Genomic DNA, 18,673 nt, shown 5'->3' on the forward strand with positions numbered 1-18,673 from the left:
GCAAGTACAGATCAATCCTGTTAAATTTCATTGAAATTGATTAGTGGTGTAAGAGGAGTAGTTCGGACAAACTTTAAAAATAAAAATTCTTAAATAAAAATTCATAACTCTGAAAAAAATCATTGAACCGAAAAATACCAATGATATGCACAACTAGACTTGGTACTGATCATTCATGAAGTTGCACTAGTAGTTTTTGAGTAGTCCAGACAAGTTTTGTAATGGACAGACAGATGACGGGGAAGTGATCCCTATATGTCGCCATTGCTCTGTAGAGGTGACACAAAAACGTGTTATGCCCCATTAATGATTTTTGTTGTCTCCTGCTACACAGTAGCTGCAACATGCCACTAGCTATCATGAGGCAATACATTGATCCCTCTTCTTTATTGTATCAAAAGTTGTTACTAGTCAATGTGGCAAATTATAGAAAAACATATTAAGTAAATATTCATCAAGTACATCACAGAACATATTGCTTGTAAACATTTATTTGAACATTTTTTACAAATGTATTTTTTCTTAACATTAACATTCTGTTTCTGTACTATAATACACATCAGCACTTATAAAGTCTTTTGAAAACATTGACACTTGTAAATGTCCAGCAATATTTTAATAAAATTAAAAAATGTTCAAAGCAATAGAAATTGAATTTTTCTATCACATAAAAATTTGCTTGTAAATTTGTTTTAACAAAAGATTCACAGCAAATGTTGAACCATTTCTCAAGAACACCTGAGAACTTCACTAGTTTTCTCTCATGTAATTATAAATGTACACTATATATAAACAATATGTGTATGATTAAAGTACAAAAAGAACAGCCTACTTTTTCTTTGAATGAATACAAATCATATCTCACTGAAGAGTGAAAAAATTCAAATATTTTTATGTCAGGATGAAATATCTCTGAAAGTATTTCTTTTATTTATTTCTCAGTCATCGAATTTAGCACTGGCCCTGTGGCCCATGAAAATTAGTTCGGGCCAGTGAAAATTTTAAGAACATTTAGGTAAATATATAGTAGAACAAATTCAAAACTGGAATTTGGGGTAGTAAATTCAAAATCTTAAATTCATTGACTGATATCTAATACATGTATCTTCCTTTTTTATACGTTACGCTATTTCATATAAAAGAATAAGTTTATTTTAACAATGATACAATGAGTGATATCAAAATTTTAAAAGTCTTTTAAAGTTTATTTTTACAATCATACAATAAGTGCTATCAAAAATATTTCACTGCTTAAACTTAGTATTTTATCAACATGCTCTGATCAAGAATTGTGTGTAACAGATCTACAAAGGGACATAATCTATGTATACAATGCAGGCTGTTGTAATCTAACATTTCTGTCTTTATTTTTTGCATGATCTTTCAGCATGTCCATTACAGAATTATCATATTCTGGTGGTGTGGGTTTATTTCCTGAAAAGAAAGAAACAACCAATGATAAAAACATTGTAATTATGTTAATTTTGTCATGGGAATTACTGGTTACAGGGAAGTATTTCAAACAAGTCTAAGAATATTGTGTAACAGAGAAATCATGTTGGCAAAAAAACACTATAAAGTTTATATATATCGATTGTAATATATGCTAAGACATAAGGTTGACACTAATGCAAACATGATAGAAGCAAATACAGTAAGATTTTTAAGTTTAACTTTGTTAAAATTGATAATGAGTAGTTTGGATGAAATTCAATTACAAACCAAATACTGGTGATGCCAAAACAATATCCCCTCTTGGGAGGGTGGATAATATGAAAAATATGTAACATGTTGTCTGCAATTGTCAATAATAAGTCACCTATGCCAAAATTATAATACAAACAATTAAATTTGGGCTTGTAAGTTCAACCAGTTATGTATTAAAGGTGTGATTCATCTTTTATCCTGTAAGAAAAATGAAGACAGCAACCTTTGGTCCGTTATAATGAAAGAAAAATTATGAGGTTCCATAAGGATTAATAATTGAAATATTTTCTTCTCCAAAAATACAACAATAAACCAAGAACCCATGTTTTTGATAAACACATTATGCCCTCAGCCCTGATTTCCAAATTTTTCATAAAGATTTACCAATTAACTCACTAACAGTTGGGATGATTGCTCATGAAAACACAATTTATAGTTTGACAAAACCTTTACCTTTTGTTCTTGTCACGAAAAATGTAATTTTGCATATCACTGCTCTTTGATGAAGTTAAAAAGAATTCAACAATCAAATAAACATAAATGCAAGACCTTGACCTTAAAGGCTTAAACCTAGTGACTCAATGTTCCATCAAAAATTAGGTCCATAAAAAGTATCTGACAGTCAATAAATAAAGGCTTTAAGAATAAAAGTGAAAAATCTATTTTAAGCACTGGTAAACTTGACCATGTGACCCCAAAGGTAGAGCACATACTAAGTTCCAACTAAATATTAAAGACATCAGTCAATAAATAATGGCTGTATAAGAAAGTGTAAAAATCTATTGTAAGAACTGGTGACCTTGACCTTGAACCCAAAGACTGTCTAAAGTAAAAAGACTATTCATGGTATCTACCTACTAATTGTACAAGACATTAGTCGTTAAAGTAAGGCTGTTAAAGCAAAAATGTAAAGATCTATTTTTAGCACAGTGACCTTGGACCCAAAGATCCATTACTCTGACCACCATTTTAAATATGAAAGCCATCAAGTCAATAAATATTTAGGCTGTATGAGAAAAGGTGTAATAATCAATTTTTAGAACTAGTGACCTTGACCCTTGTGACCAACTCAGCCCATAGTGAGAAGATCATGAAAGGTAATTACCTAACAAATATGGAAGATATGGGTAATTATGCCCCCATTCAAAGAAGTGGGGGTATATTGCTTTGCATTTGTCTGTTGGTCGGTCCGTAGACCAAATTGTTTCCCATTAATAACTAAAGAACGCTTAGGCTTAGAACTTCAAACTTGGTATGAGTATTGTATGTGGCCAGAAGATGGCCCCTATTGTGTTTTGGGTCTTTAAGTCAAAAGTCAAGGTCAAACTGACCTTGAATGTCAAAATGAATGTCAAAATAGGTGACTCCTAGTGATTTTGGGGTAAAGGTAATATTGGCCTTGTAATGGCCCTTGGCCTACAAACTGCATTAGTGCATTGGTCTTGGCCAGTAGATGACCCCTATTTATTTTTGGGATTTAGGGGTCAAGGTCACATTGACATTGTAGGTAAAACCAGATTCCAATCAACAACTTGACAACCCATGGGCTGTTTGCTCTCAAACTTCATAGGTGCATTTGTCTTGGCAAATTGATGACCCCTATTGATTTTGGGGTCAGGGGGTCAAAGGCTAAGATCACATTAACCTTGTATGTCAAAACAATCTCCTATCAATAACTCGACAACTTATAGACCCTTGACCTTCAAACTTCACAACTGCATCAATGCATCAAGAAGATGATCTCAATGGATTTTTGGGGTCAAGAGATTAAGACCACCTTATAGGTTAAAACCTTTACCATCACAATGACCTAGTGACTAGTTATGACCAGTAGATAACCCCTATTGAGTTTTTGGTCACTAGGTCAAAATTAAGTCACAATAACCTGACCACATGACTAATTGGCTGCCGATAGGGAGCATACATGTTTTAATAATATATCTCGTTTAATGAAGTTCCTAAGAGAAACTATAGAAGATTCATCAAACTTGACAGAGAAGGCTGACCATGCATGTACTTATTTTCAAAGTGCTAAAAACGGACATTACTGGGGAGAAAAATGAAAGCTACAGTTATCTAACTTGCCAAGATATTCATTGGATTTGGCATAGTAAGCAAGTGTGTAAAGTATGAAGCCATTGGTACAGATAGAACTTTTATTGACAGATGGATATCTTCATATGCCAGTATCTTCTGTTTTATTCTTCTAACCAGGTAAGAGAAAAAGAAGCCATATAAGAGCTTACTGAATGACTGCAATCAAAGGAAATCAACCTTTACCTGTTGTTCCCAAAGCATTCTAAGTACAGTGTATCTTAATTCTTGGAAAGACAGACAGTTGAATTATCAAACTATTCATAACCATAACCTAAACAATAGACTGTGTGATTATACACCCTGATATAGATACTGTGATAACCTACCTATCATCCAGTAATATATTTCCCAATCATTTGTTGGTTTATTGATCAAGCTGTCATACATTTTCAGCTGCTCTTCTGATAACTTGTCCAAATGTAGTGAGGCAAACGTACTGAAAGGAAAAGAAAAACTTGTAGCAATATAAGTACATGTACATGATAGTCAATTATAAAAGCAGCATGCTGATATGAGCAAAATAAATCTTACACAAGGGATAGCAATTGTCACAAGCACAGGTTTTCCTCCAATACTAACAGGCTGACATTCCAAGGGTATTCCTAAATTTCCTATCTTACTTACATAATATCAAATAAAACAAGAGCTGTCGGAAGGACAGCACGCTCGACTATTCTAAGTGCTTGATAGTAAAAGAGCCTTGATAATGTTAAATTTTTTAAGTTCACAAAAGGGCTAATTTTTTTTTATAAATTCATGTTATAGGCCTTAGAGAGAGTCTAATTATACAGTATTGGCTTGACTATTCGGAAGGTAATGTCACAAGGGTGTTTTATTGAATATAATAATACTAATTACCTATGAATACATAAATTTGACAGACAAGGTACAAAGGCTTGTTATTAAGATGTTTTATCAAAAAATCACTGCTTTATTATTATGAATGCATAAAATTGTCCCAAAAAAAGGCACAAAGTGACAAACCCTTCAGTAGTTATTGAGATAACAGCTTACAAACAAAACTTTACCATGAATTTCTAAGTTGAAAAAGGGGAGAAAAATCAGCCTAAATGCAAGATAGAATTATGGATCTTTGTCAGTGACTACAATTATAACCCTAAATGCATATGTGAAGTTTTAAATAAATATCTTTAATAGTTATTGAGATATGTAAAACTTGCATGTAAACATTAAGTAGAAAAGGGGATATGAATCAGCCTTAATGCAAGATAGAGTTATGGAACTTGGTCAGTGACATACAATTATGACCCTCCAATTATGACCCGAAGTGCATGTGTAAAGTTTCAAGTAAAATCTTTGAATACCTTTAACCTTTAACCAAAATTACTAAGTTTCAAAGGGGCAAATAATTCTGCAAATATTGCAGGCAGAGTTATGCAATTTTGCACACTGATGTACATTGTTACAACAAAAAAGTATTTTAAATTTCAATTGAATATCTCAAGCAATAATTGAGATATTTGACTTTACAAAAAAAAACTTTAACAAAAATTTCTAAGTTCCAAAGGAGCATAATTCTGTCAGAGTTATCCCACTTGTCAATCTGATGTACCTTGTTACTTTAAGTAAGTATTGTAAGTTTAAATTGAATATCTCAAGCAATAATTGAGACATTTGACTTTACAAAAAACTTTAACCAAAATTTCTAAGTTAAAAAGGGGCATAATTATGTAAATATTGTAGGCAGAGTTATCCCACTTGTCAATCTGATGTACCTTGTTACTATAAAATAAGTATTGTAAGTTTAAATTGAATATCTCAAGCAATAATTGAGAATATTTGACTTTACAAAAAACTTTAACCAATATTTCTAAGTTAAAAAGGGGCATAATTCTGTCAATATTGTAGGCAGAGTTATCCAACTTGTCTATCTGATGTACCTTGTTACTATAAATAAGTATTGTAAGTGTCAATTGAATATCTCAAGCAATAATTGAGATATTTGACTTTACAAAAAACTTTAACCAAAATTTCTAAGTTAAAAAGGGGCATAATTCTGTCAATATTGTAGGCAGAGTTATCAAACTTGTCAATCTGATGTACCTTGTTACTATAAATAAGTATTGTAAGTTTCAATTTAATATCTCAAGTAATAATTGAGATATTTGACTTTACAAAAAACTTTAACCAACGCAGACGCCGACGCGGACGCTGACGCCGACGCCGACGCCGGGGCGACTACAATAGCTCTCATATTCTTCGAAAACTTTAACCAATATTTCTAAGTTAAAAAGGGGCATAATTCTGTCAATATTGTAGGCAGAGTTATCCAACTTGTCTATCTGATGTACCTTGTTACTATAAATAAGTATTGTAAGTGTCAATTGAATATCTCAAGCAATAATTGAGATATTTGACTTTACAAAAAACTTTAACCAAAATTTCTAAGTTAAAAAGGGGCATAATTCTGTCAATATTGTAGGCAGAGTTATCAAACTTGTCAATCTGATGTACCTTGTTACTATAAATAAGTATTGTAAGTTTCAATTTAATATCTCAAGTAATAATTGAGATATTTGACTTTACAAAAAACTTTAACCAACGCAGACGCCGACGCGGACGCTGACGCCGACGCCGACGCCGGGGCGACTACAATAGCTCTCATATTCTTCGAATAGTCGAGCTAAAAAACAACAACAAAAAAAACAAAATACAACTACAACAGTAACAAATGGCCATTATTTCCAAAAACCTGATTAATTAAATCACAAAACCCTGAAAATATGTAGCAGGACACTTTGATGATAATCATTCTATGAAAATTTGCTTGTAATCTCATTGGAAATGTAGGAAGAATGGCAATCATTATAAGAGAATTTCTCAATTATATACAGATAAAAATCAAACAACAAAAGGCACTGCACTAACATTGATTAAATCCTAATACCATAATGATGTGCAAAAGGGCACTCTTTTAAATAGTTTAGACAAAGTTTTGTTGAAATTAAAAAAAAAAAAGAACTTGTTTGTTGAACACAAATGCCACCAGCTCTGATTCTTGTCAGTAGCAATATTTCAAACAAGAGCTGTCCGTAAGACAGCGCGCTCGACTTTTTTATTGCTTGCCAATAAAAAAAGTTTTTGCAGTAAAAGGCAATACAAGAATCTCTGTATTCTTAAAGTGAACAATGGCCATGAGCATTAAGATATTTAGTGAAGAATTATTTTACTGAATTGTGTGATACCCTTGAACACTGCAGCAAAGTTTGAAATGTTTAAGTCAAAAGAGGGCTGGTAAGAAAGAAAAAAAAACTGAGTTGAGCCTTAAATAAATTTAATAGTATTAAACCCACTTTGAGAGAATAAGGTATTTTTACGTCACTCAGAACACCTTGGTAAATGACATAATAACATAATTTTTCAAGAAATCTATGCCAAGGAAGCAGTATATTTTTGTACAATCAGCATAATATATAGATTTGACTTTGTATGTGAAAGTATTATAGTTACCTTATAATACAAGTAATAGATAAATTTTATCAAGCTTTTTTAGATGTTGTCAGTTGGTCACAAGTGGATCTCTTTCACACAGGCTGTGGGTGACTGGTTACTTTTCGTGGGTCCACTATGTAGATAATGCGTTGTAAACTGATATTTGAATTACATGAAGGAAGTTCAATTCATTATTTAATGTCATGCTAAATGTTCATGAAATCGTGACATTGAGTATATTTTTACCAATACACTTTCTAAGTCAAAAAAGGGCCATAATTCTGTCAAAAACCTTGACAGAGTTATGTACTCTTGTCTGTAGATGGAGGTTATGATGGTGAACAAGTATGGTAAGTTTCAAAGCCATACTTGTAATACTTCTGAAATAAAGTGGGGTGGTACGAAAAACTTAACCAAGGTGTGACGCCAACGCCGACGCCGGGGCGAGTAGGATAGCTCCCCTTTTCATAGAAAAGTCGAGCTAAAAATGTTTACCCATTCACTCAGTTATGGACAGAAACATTGCCAAAAAATTGTAAACACAAGTTCTATAGCTTGACAGAGTCATGGCATTTTGTAATTGTAAAATATATAAGTTGCCAAGCCATTGCTATGACTTGTGAAGTGATAAATATTCAACTTTATCAAATATATATAAATGTAAGAAATCTATACTTGGCACCCTTGACCTTGACCCACTGACACCTATAGAATATCATGCAAGTTATCTTCCTACCAAATATGAAATACACCTGTTAATAAATAAAGGCTGTATGGGCAAAAATGTTAAAATCTATTTTGAGCATTGATGACCTTGATCAAACTGACCCCTAACTCCATCCAAAGGAAGAATACCATGCAAGTTATCTTCCAACCAAATATGAAATAAATCTGTCAATAAATAAAGGCTGTATGGGCAAAAGTGTAAAAATCTATTTTTAGCACTTGTGACCTTGACCCAACTGACCCCTAACTCCATCCAAAGTAAGAATAACATTCAAGTTATCTTCCTACCAAATATGAAATATATCTGTCAATAATTAAAGGCTGTACAAAATCTATTTTTAGCACTAGTGACCTTGACACACTGATCCCTAACTCAATCAAAAGAAATACCATGCAAGTTATCTTCCTATCAAATATGAAATACACCTGTCAATAAATAAAGCATGTATGGGCAAAAGTGTAAAAATCTATTGACCTTGACCCACTGATCCCTACCCCAATCAAAGGATGAATACCATGCAAGTTATCTTCCTATCAAATATGAAATATATCTGCCAATAAATAAAGGCTGTATGAGCAAAAGTGTAAAAATCTATTTTTAGCACTAGTGAATTTGACCCAACTGACCACTAACTCCATCAAATTTTATGTTCCTATCAATTATAAATGACATCTGTCTATAGAATATGGTTAATACACCTGTAAAAATGTAAAAATCTATTTTTAACATTGGTGACCTTGACATTGGTGACATTGACCTTGACCCAAATGACCCCTTACTATACCCAAAGAAGGAGGACCTCCCTTGGCATGTTTGTATTAAACATGAAAGACATCAACCAAAAAATAAAAGGCTGTATGAGCAAAAATGTTTGAAGTTATTTTCTAAACCAGTGACCTTGACCTTGACCCTAGAGACCACTTACTCCAAAAAAAATTAGAGGACCATTAAAGGTATCCACCTACCATATATGCAAGATATCATTAAATAAATTAAGCAATTAAGAGAAATTTACGATAAATCCAACTTGCCGGAATAGGTTAACCAGACAAGGCCCTATTTTCAAAGTGAAAAAAGGGAAATAACTGGGAAATATGGATGACACAGTTATATAACTTGCCAATATCATGTACTTTGTATTGATAAGTAAGTGTGGAAATTATGAAGCCATTAGTATAGATAGAACTTAAGATATTTCCAATTTGCCATTTTAGGTTATAAACCATTTTTCATTTTCTAAGTGCTGAAAAGGGCAATAACTTGGTAAATATGGAAGCCATAGTTATGTAACTTGACCAGATCATGTACTTTGTATTGATTAGTAAGTGTGTAAACTAAGAAGCCATTGGTACAGGTAGAACTTAAGAAAAATCCAACTTGCCTTTCTAGGTTAACCTCGTACGGACAGACGGACGGCCGTCCTGCCGAAATGGAGAAAGGGGCCATTTCTTTTGTTATTTTCTAAATTTCTATTGTTTAATAGAGGGCCAATGGCCCCTTACTCTATTGTTACGGAATGAACTCTATTGTTCTCTTTTGTTCTGTTTACAGTTAAATGGCCCCCTATCCCTATTCGGTAGTGCGGACGGACAGACGGACGGACAGGCGGTTCAATTACTATATGCCAGGGGCATAAAAATCATTTATACAGCCACTTGCATACATCTATCAATCTAATAATCAGTGCAGTTTTCTTTCCAGAAATAAATGACCTCTCTTAATATAAGGATTTATTGTAGATCAGCACTGACATTTATTTTGTTACCTGAGTAACAGGCCATTTTCCGTCATCCCTCTTTTTCTGCTCTGATATAATAACCGAGCCTTTTTATCCTCAATGGATTCATTACTCCCTCTATCAACATATTCTGGAATAGGAGGTGTATGATCTGGTGGGTCCAATATTCTGTCTGACAATAATCTAGATGAATTAAACTTGGCTTGATTAACTTTCTGAAAAAATAAAACTGAAAGTGAAAAATCAAATCACTGGCAATTTCTCCTTTAGTATACAAATGGTAGTCAGACTATTCTCTCCCTTACCATTTCCTCCCCTGACGTTTCCTCCCTGACGGTTCTCTCCCTATTTTGGGGGAGAACTGTCTGCATATTTGCAAATTAGAAGACAGTTCCTCCCCATTCTTACTTTTATAATTACATTATTATTAAAGTATTTAGATGATAAATAAATGGGTAGATTTATTATGAATTGATAAAAATTAGAAAAAAATGGATTTTATTATAAATTGGTAGGTTTATTATAAATTGATATAAATTAGAGCTAGAGAGAAAAATACTTTAATGAAGTATTCTGATGTTTAATTCAAATTCAATTTTGTTAGCATCATCAGCAACAATAAATTGGTAAGTTTACTATCAAAAATTAATATGAATTGGAGAAAAAAATATTTTATTGAAGTATTTAGATGTTAAAATAAATTTGTAACTTTATTATCAATTGATATAAATTGAATTAGAAAAACTTTTTTTTTAACATATAATAATAATTGATCAATGATGATATTAGTTAATTATTCTGATTTTTTAATGAGATGTAATGTATACTTTTTAATGTGTTTAGTCATTGAAAATAATTAATGAATAATTTACTTGATTAGGATAATCATAAGATATTATTTTTGTATTATTTTTTTTTTAATAAATAAAAATGAATTTTATAGGCAAAAATGATGAATAAATTCTAATTGCTAAACTTTTGTATGATGAAAAAAGTAGTTCAGTGCACACATGAATGCGTTTAAGTTTGCTGTCAGTGAACTGTGATAATTGAGGTGTTTATTAGTGAAGTGTTGATTAGATTAAAATAGCTGTGAAAAGGTGTTGATGAATAAGTATTATATTATAAGTTAATTGGTATTATATATTGTTTCAAGTTAATGACTACATGTTTTTAAATCAATTTCGTAAAAAAGTAAATGTGGAATGTGTTTGCATACCAGTTGTTGTTTATTTATTTTCTAGAACATACTTGATTCCACCTTATTCACTATTTAACGAATGAATGAACATCACAAGCTAGACCTTAACATAATTAAAGGTGTATATCAATCACTGTCCAATTATCTATATCTCTCACAATAAAGGTGTTGATAGGATTAAAATAATGAAAAAAGGTGTTAAATTTACAAACACTTTTCAGCTGATAAACATAAAACATAAAATGCAGTTAATATCAAACACATTCTTTTAATAATCTTCATTAAGAAATATTATTAGATTAAGTCAAAACTAAAAAAATAAATTACAAAAATAAAATTGGGGGAGAACTGTCTGCATATTTCAAATTTGGGAGAGAACCGTCAGGGGAGGAAACGGTTAGGGAGAGAACCATCAGGGAGAGGAACTGGTAAGGGAGAGAATAGTCTGTCATTCTATACAAATTATGACTAGTCAGTAAGTGTTCAACAGTTCAAGAAAAGCGCATAAAATTATACATATGCAAAATGAAAATTCTAACAGCTTGAAAACATAGATTGCTTGGTCAGAATGTATAGCCCGTTTGTTGAAAATACACCAAATTAAACATCAAATATATATATTTTTTGTAAATTGTATAACATGATAAATAACATAATTTGTGAAATATTCATAAAACCCTTACCAGTACACTTTACAGTAAGATTAAATAACATTAAAGTTTTAACACATTACAATAAACATATACAGTAGGTATAAATAAAAAGTTTGGTGTACAAGAAGACGTGTGGTATAACATCGGAGACAACTTGATGTGATCTGACGAAAAATAAAGCACCCTGACATCTTTGACATTTGTAAATTTATATAATAGTCACGTAAGAGTGCTCTCCCTTCTTCAACATGTATATACGGTTGTTCACTACTATATTTTTCAAGAAGCTACCGCAGCGGTTATTTCCCCTGATTTCCCAGGCAATTTCACCTTTCTTTTGTAATTTAACGAAAAGAATGAGGGAAAAATAAACAGTTTTCAAGCCCCACTCCCTAAAAAGTGCTATGATATTTTCCAAGACTTAACGATATTATTACATTGATATTATAGATTGTTTAAGTCCTTTTCGCGCTGGAGATTATTTTTCGCATTTTAGTTGATTTTCAACTTTGCGCAGGCGCCGGCTTTTCACTTCCGGTTAAATACATGCTGCAGTTTCGTCAGATTGACATTGAATTATTTAACATCTTGAATTGCATAATCTAAACTGAATTTTATTGAAATTTTAATTTCAAACACATTCGTCAAAGAGATACATTTGATATATTGTTCACTTAAGTCATGTCTCGTCTCCTTAACTCGATTGGAACCATTGGTGTAGGTCTAGTCGCCGCCGGGTCAGTCATAAATTCAGCTTTATATAATGGTATGACCTAGTATTTGTTTACAAAATTAACTTGAAATGTGTAAAATTATGTTTTGTTATGATTTCTTGTAAGTTCAATTGTCTAATTGTTGCTCATGCTTTATAAAAATTATCCTTTTGCCAAGTTTTGGTTTGGATATTAAAATAGTTTTCTTCAAACGTGACACATACCAGCACCTGGTCCAAATTATATATCAGACGTTACGGGCTTGTTATAGTTTATGTTGGTCAAGCCAAACGTTTAATCGTTATTGCATGTACACGCAAAGCATCATTAAATGTAAAAAAATGTCTTATTTTCTTACGTTACAAGCTCGAGTCAAAGGTTTTATTCACCAAATTTTTAACAGAAAAATGTACACATGCGGATGGAGCATGCCAGGGCAAATATTTCGTTCAAGAATATTTTGTTAGAAACAGTTGGCTCATTTAAATGCTTGCATTCAATTAGCCAATCAGATTTCACATCATTTAAATGCTTGCATTCAATTAGCCAATCAGATTTCACACACTGCCTGATGGCGGCCGCCATTTCAGATTTGTATATCGGCTGTATAAGGAATTTAATTAAATGATACCGCATCTAATCATGAATTCGGATGTGACAGTAATTATTTTGTTAAAAGGTATTTCTTTTTTACTTTTGTGAATGAATATTTCAAAATTAATGTAGTTGTACAGTGACTTATATGTTTTATCGTTCAGCAAGTTTTTCTTGAGGAACATGCTATGGGTTTATGAGCTATTAAGATAAGACTTTGCTTTGCCAAGAAATAAAAATATCTAAAAGCAATGTCATATTTATAGGACTAGCCAGCCCACGTCTGGATCTGGCCCAGTCAGCAGTCCTAAAAACATAAGAGCCTTAATGCCACTGTATACAGTTAACTGTCAAACTATTTTATTCATTGCATCTGTACCAGAAGCTACTTTAAGATCCTTCTACGATACAGATACTGATGGATGCCCTAGTTGTGTTAAAATCTATCATTATCCTTTTAGACTGCAAAGGCAGCAGAGCCAGGAAGCTTGTCTTTTACATGAAGCTATTTCTTATATCCTTTTATGTTTACAAATCTGTAAGTTTATCTGCATTTCTGATTCTATTTATATTGATAGATTGTTTTAATGGACATATATTCAAGATTTGAGCCATGCCTTGACAAAACCAACATAATGCGTTTGCGACCACCGTGGATCCTGACCAGCCTGCACATCCGCACAGTCTGATCAGGATCCATGCTGTTCGCTTACAAACCCTATAACAAGTAGAGAAATTGATAGTGAACAGCATGGATCCTGATCAGACTGCGGGGATGCTCAGGCTGGTCTGGATCTATGCGGGACGCAAACGCATTACGTTGGTTTTGTCATAGCACGACTCATTTTACTCTTCTATAATAATTATTCTACTAATTAATGCATCATCATATGGCATTTTAGTTGATGGTGGACACAGAGCTGTGATATTTGACAGGTTTCGTGGTGTACAGCAAACCATTATTGGAGAAGGAACACATTTCCTCATTCCATTGGTACAGAGACCCATTATATTTGATATACGAGCAAAACCAAGAAATATCCCTGTCGCCACAGGAAGCAAAGGTTTGCATAATTCTCACTTCTGTCATATTTTATGATACAAGTTCATTTATGAATTTGCTTTGTTGGTCATCACTCTCTTGTTATTATAATTTTTATTATAATGTAATAATATTATATGTGACTTATACATATAAATCCCTCATCGATCAATCACCAGCCTATATAAAAGACATGATAGACGTGTACATCCCAGTCAGAAATCTGAGGTCCCAGAATAACTCAATGACATAAGTTGTGCCTAAATCTCGGACAGTACGATATGGTGACAGGTGCTTCCAGACAGCCGCAGCGAAATTATGGAACTCATTACCACCTGACATTAGAGACTGTAATACCTTGCCATGTTTTAAGAGAGCTCTCAAAACACATTATTTCATAAAGTTCTATGGACGTTAGTTCATAAGTCATCATACATGTACTACTTTTGCTATATTATCAGTGTTAATTTTAATTGAGCCTTGATTTTAAACTAAATGTGTCTGTATTTCTTACCATCCTTTACTGGTTTTAGATTATCATTATTGTTTAATAGGTTTACTTAATTAATGTTGTACATTATGTCTTATATATATATACAAATGTATATGATTATGTTTTATCGGATTTTATGTAAAGCACTCTTGAACATTTATTATTTATGAAAAAAGTGCTATAGAAATGTGGTATATAATAATAATAATAATTTTTAAGCACTTGGTTATTTTTTTATTTAAGCAGCAACAATTATGGCTGCAACATAATTTTCTCATTATCAAAAGAAATTAATATCTAATTCAAGTTAGTATTACTTTCACAAATTTATTGTAATTCAGATTTACAGACAGTGTCCATTACATTAAGAATCCTGTTCAGACCAAAACCAGAAGCATTACCACAAATATACACAAACCTTGGTGTGGACTATGACGAAAGAGTGTTGCCATCAATTACAACTGAAGTTCTCAAAGCTGTTGTTGTAAGTGTTAAGAAACTGTGTTTGCTTATGTGCACAAGCATTCTTATATATATATGTGCTAGTGTATTGTTATATACATGTGCCATTTGTCAGTTTTATCCTCTAGCTATGTAAGTCAGGGTATGTTTTTACCTGTATTTGCAACAATGTGTCATGCTTCATGCATTATTACATAAATTTGAAAATTTTTAAGTGTGTTAATCATCAGAAAATTGGGTAAATTTACTTCTAACAAACCAATTAAAACATCCACTTTTTCCAGATGATATACACATTAATGGATTTTTTTAATGAAAAGGTCATGTACTGGATTGAGGAGGTGGGGGGGGGGGGCTTAACAATCTTGGGGAAGTTTTAAGAGCTTTGACCATTAGTAAAGGCTAATATTCTGCCAACATTTTAGGCATTAAAGAAATATCACAAAAACAGAAAATGTCCAGCTTATGAACAAAATGAACTACATAAAACTTTATATGATGTTTATAGCATGTTTCATGAAATTGTCAGTTATACAATCAGTATGTTTTTTGGAGAGGGAAGTAGAAAAGTCAATTGATATAAAAAAAGTTTCACAAAGACCTAGTATTTCATATTTTAGTAACAAAGAAACATTTACAGTTAGATTTGGGAAGTCAGATTTTTGGTTTCTTTTGATTATTACTGCTTTATTATTGTAATCAAGGATTGCATCAGACCTGTTTGTTTTATTTTCAGGCACAGTTTGATGCCTCAGAGATGATTACACAGAGAGAAATTGTATCAGCAAAAGTCAGAGAAGAACTAACAAAAAGAGCAGCCTCCTTTAGTTTACTGCTTGATGATATTTCATTGGTAAGTTAGATTTAATTGTGTTTCAGTGCCAATATATACCAGGGAGCAGAGGCCTAGTGGTTAAGGGGTTTGCCTCTCAATCCAGGTATTGTGGGTTTGAGTCCTTCTCAGTCAGGATAACATTTCCTTATACTGTTGTTGATATAAGTTTCACAATCAAGCTAAGATGAATATGTTCAAACTAAAATGTAGAAAAGCATTAAGATGAATATGTTCTAACTAAAATATAGAAAAGCATAGACATTGGACATAGAATTGACATCTTTTTCAAACAGCTTTAGTAAAAGTAAATGTTTTCCAATTGCTATGAGATTTTGATTATTCTAAAAAGTGGTCTGTATTACAAATATTCAAAGTTTACATGTCAGCTCTTACTGAAATTGACATTTCCCAATTTACATAATTTCACTAATCAAAACACTGCCATTGAAATAATAGTTTCCCCAAAAAGAGGGAAAAAACATTTGGGTATTTATTTATTCTTGACTATGCTCTATCATAATTATTAGTAAGGTATTATATTTTATGCATAATGTTAAAAGTTTATTTACATATTTTACTTTATTTACATATTTATTTACATATTTTGTAGACACATTTAACATTCATGGCAGAGTTCACCAGCGCTGTTGAACAAAAGCAAGTTGCTCAGCAAGATGCAGAACGTGCAAGATATCTTGTAGAAAAGGTCTGTGAAAATTCTTGTTGCTTTGAATTTATCTCAAAATTATTTTGTTTTGAATTTATCTCTAGTTGTAAGCATGGTTTTAGTCCAATAATAATGGTTCTGTTGAAATGTAAGAAAGCAGTGTTTTATTTTACTCCACACCACATATATATGGAGGGGGCTGGATTCCCTTTATGTTATCAGTCTGTTGGTTTGACCTTGGAAGGTCAAATGTCAGACAATTTTGTGACTGCTCACTTTTTAAAGATTTTCTTCAAATAACTGCATCATTCAGGTCACACTGGAAGTTCAAAGTCAGACATTTTGGTGACTGTTCTAAAATTTGATTTTCTTTGACTCAAATGCTCACATCAGCAGGGTAATGTGCAGAAGAACCCATGCTGTGATTGTGTGTGCTCAAGATCAAGATAATCCTTGTAGGTCAACTGTTGGACAATTTTTTGTTCCCACTATAAATGCTTTACCTCTTGATGGATTTTAATATAGCTGTAAAGTCAAGCCCATGCAACCGTTTTGCTGACTTAAGGTCATCTTTATGCTTCACATGTCAGGCAATTCATGTCTGCTTTATAAATCTTATACCCCTTGAAGGATTTTTTTTTAAACGGGTTACAAGTGTTCACCATAACAAGTTGATATGCAGAACCCATGCCACATTTGTTCTGGGTCAAGGTCACACTTGAAAGTTGAATGTCAAGACAAGTTTCTGTCCTCTGCTTAAACCCAATACCCCTTGAATGATTATCTTTGGCTGAAATCAATAAGGTAATGTGTGCCGATGTACCAGTTTATTTCACCCTTGCAGGTCAAATGTAAGACAATTTTTGTGTCAGCACTCTGTGTTCTTTAGTCCTTTCTTCAGTCTTAGCTCAAATGTTTACCTTCAAAAATGATTAATGGACTGAATAAGTATTGTAAGTTCTTTAACTTTGTAAAGCATTTAATTGGTTTGTTAGAAGAAATAAATTAACTGCATTTATTAACATTAAAGTCTTACCTTTGGGTTTGACTTTGTTAAATCTATTTTTTTTTCTTTCATAAAGGAAGGTATGACATTTTGAGTGTTAATATAAAGTTGTGTCCAGGATAATTTGATGCAATAGTTTTGTCAATTTACAGGAAGAACAAGTAAAAAAAGCCGCCATTATTCGAGCGGAAGGTGAATCACAAGCAGCTAAACTTGTTGCTAGGGCCATAGGAGATGCAGGAGAAGGTCTTGTAGAACTTAGAAAAATTGAAGCAGCTGAAGACATTGCCTACCAACTATCACAATCACGGAATGTTAATTACCTCCCTTCCGGACAGCAAACTTTATTAGCTCTACCATCACAGTAAATAAACCCAAAGGAGGAAAAAGACTCTGAACAATTGAGAGAATTGAAATAAGTGTTCTTAGAGATTTACACACAGTATATTGTATATTATGAGACAGTTATGCTTTACGATATATTGTAATGTTAATGATGAACAGATTTATCTATAAGAAACACATACTGAGAAGTAAATCCACATACTTAAGTTGTATATATATTTATATATAAAACAATATATATAACACATATTTCTCTATTATTTTCATATGTTTAAAGGGTTCAAGGGATAAACCTTTAAAGTTATTTGTAGGTTTTACTTGCCAACTCTCTATATTTTTAATAGATCAAAACTAGTGAATGATTTCCATAGATAATATCATATTCTACGGAGATACAGAAGTTAAGAGTAATATCGGATGACAAAATTCTTTGAATAATTGTTTCTGTGTGAACTTTAGTTACTTATATAAGATGTAATGCCTGTTCTGGAAACCAGCCATAAAATATACATGTGCATGTATAATGAAAATGATTACCTCTTTTAATATAGTGAGGTTTATGATAATTCTTTTTTAATGATGTTTGAATGTGCTGGTAAAAAATAAACCTTGAGAAAGTTACTGTCTTTATTTTGTTGATGATATTCCACATAACAAAAGTCTTTTCTGTTATGTTTTGAATGTTAGTAATGGACATGTTTATGTTTTTAGCTTAACTTTTTTCGAAGAAAAAAATATAGACACATGTATTGTTACAGTCATGTCTGCATTCCTGTTTCCGCCAGCAAACTTTAACCTTGATCATAACTTTTTAAGTTTTAGGTGTATTGTCTTCATACTTAGCCACAACAACCATTTAGACAAGACCTTGAAGTAGACAAAATTTGGCCTTCATTCATAAATGACCTTGACCTATAAGGTCAAATTTCTTATTTTGCTT

The 18,673-nt window shown here is 32.2% G+C and overlaps 2 protein-coding genes across 2 annotated transcripts; one reads left to right on the forward strand and one right to left on the reverse strand.

Annotated features, from left to right (window-relative positions):
• Positions 1-589: 589 nt before the first annotated feature.
• Positions 590-11,886, reverse strand: LOC132736371 (succinate dehydrogenase assembly factor 2, mitochondrial-like). The gene is made up of 4 exons (XM_060723490.1): positions 11,699-11,886; positions 9,750-9,937; positions 4,131-4,240; positions 590-1,434 (listed from the first exon to the last, which is right to left on the reverse strand). Exons 1-4 carry the CDS (start codon positions 11,774-11,776, stop codon positions 1,322-1,324), a joined length of 489 nt encoding a protein of 162 aa, XP_060579473.1. The 5' UTR covers positions 11,777-11,886; the 3' UTR covers positions 590-1,321.
• Positions 11,887-12,096: 210 nt separating this feature from the next.
• On the forward strand, positions 12,097-18,354 carry LOC132736370 (prohibitin 1-like). Its single transcript, XM_060723489.1, has 6 exons — positions 12,097-12,342; positions 13,786-13,947; positions 14,760-14,902; positions 15,617-15,733; positions 16,326-16,421; positions 17,541-18,354. Exons 1-6 carry the CDS (start codon positions 12,258-12,260, stop codon positions 17,754-17,756), a joined length of 819 nt encoding a protein of 272 aa, XP_060579472.1. The 5' UTR covers positions 12,097-12,257; the 3' UTR covers positions 17,757-18,354.
• Positions 18,355-18,673: the final 319 nt, after the last annotated feature.

This window comes from Ruditapes philippinarum, unplaced genomic scaffold, assembly GCF_026571515.1.
Source record: "Ruditapes philippinarum isolate M1 unplaced genomic scaffold, ASM2657151v2 ctg5893_1_1_1_1, whole genome shotgun sequence".
Taxonomy (NCBI): Eukaryota; Metazoa; Mollusca; class Bivalvia; order Venerida; family Veneridae; genus Ruditapes; species Ruditapes philippinarum.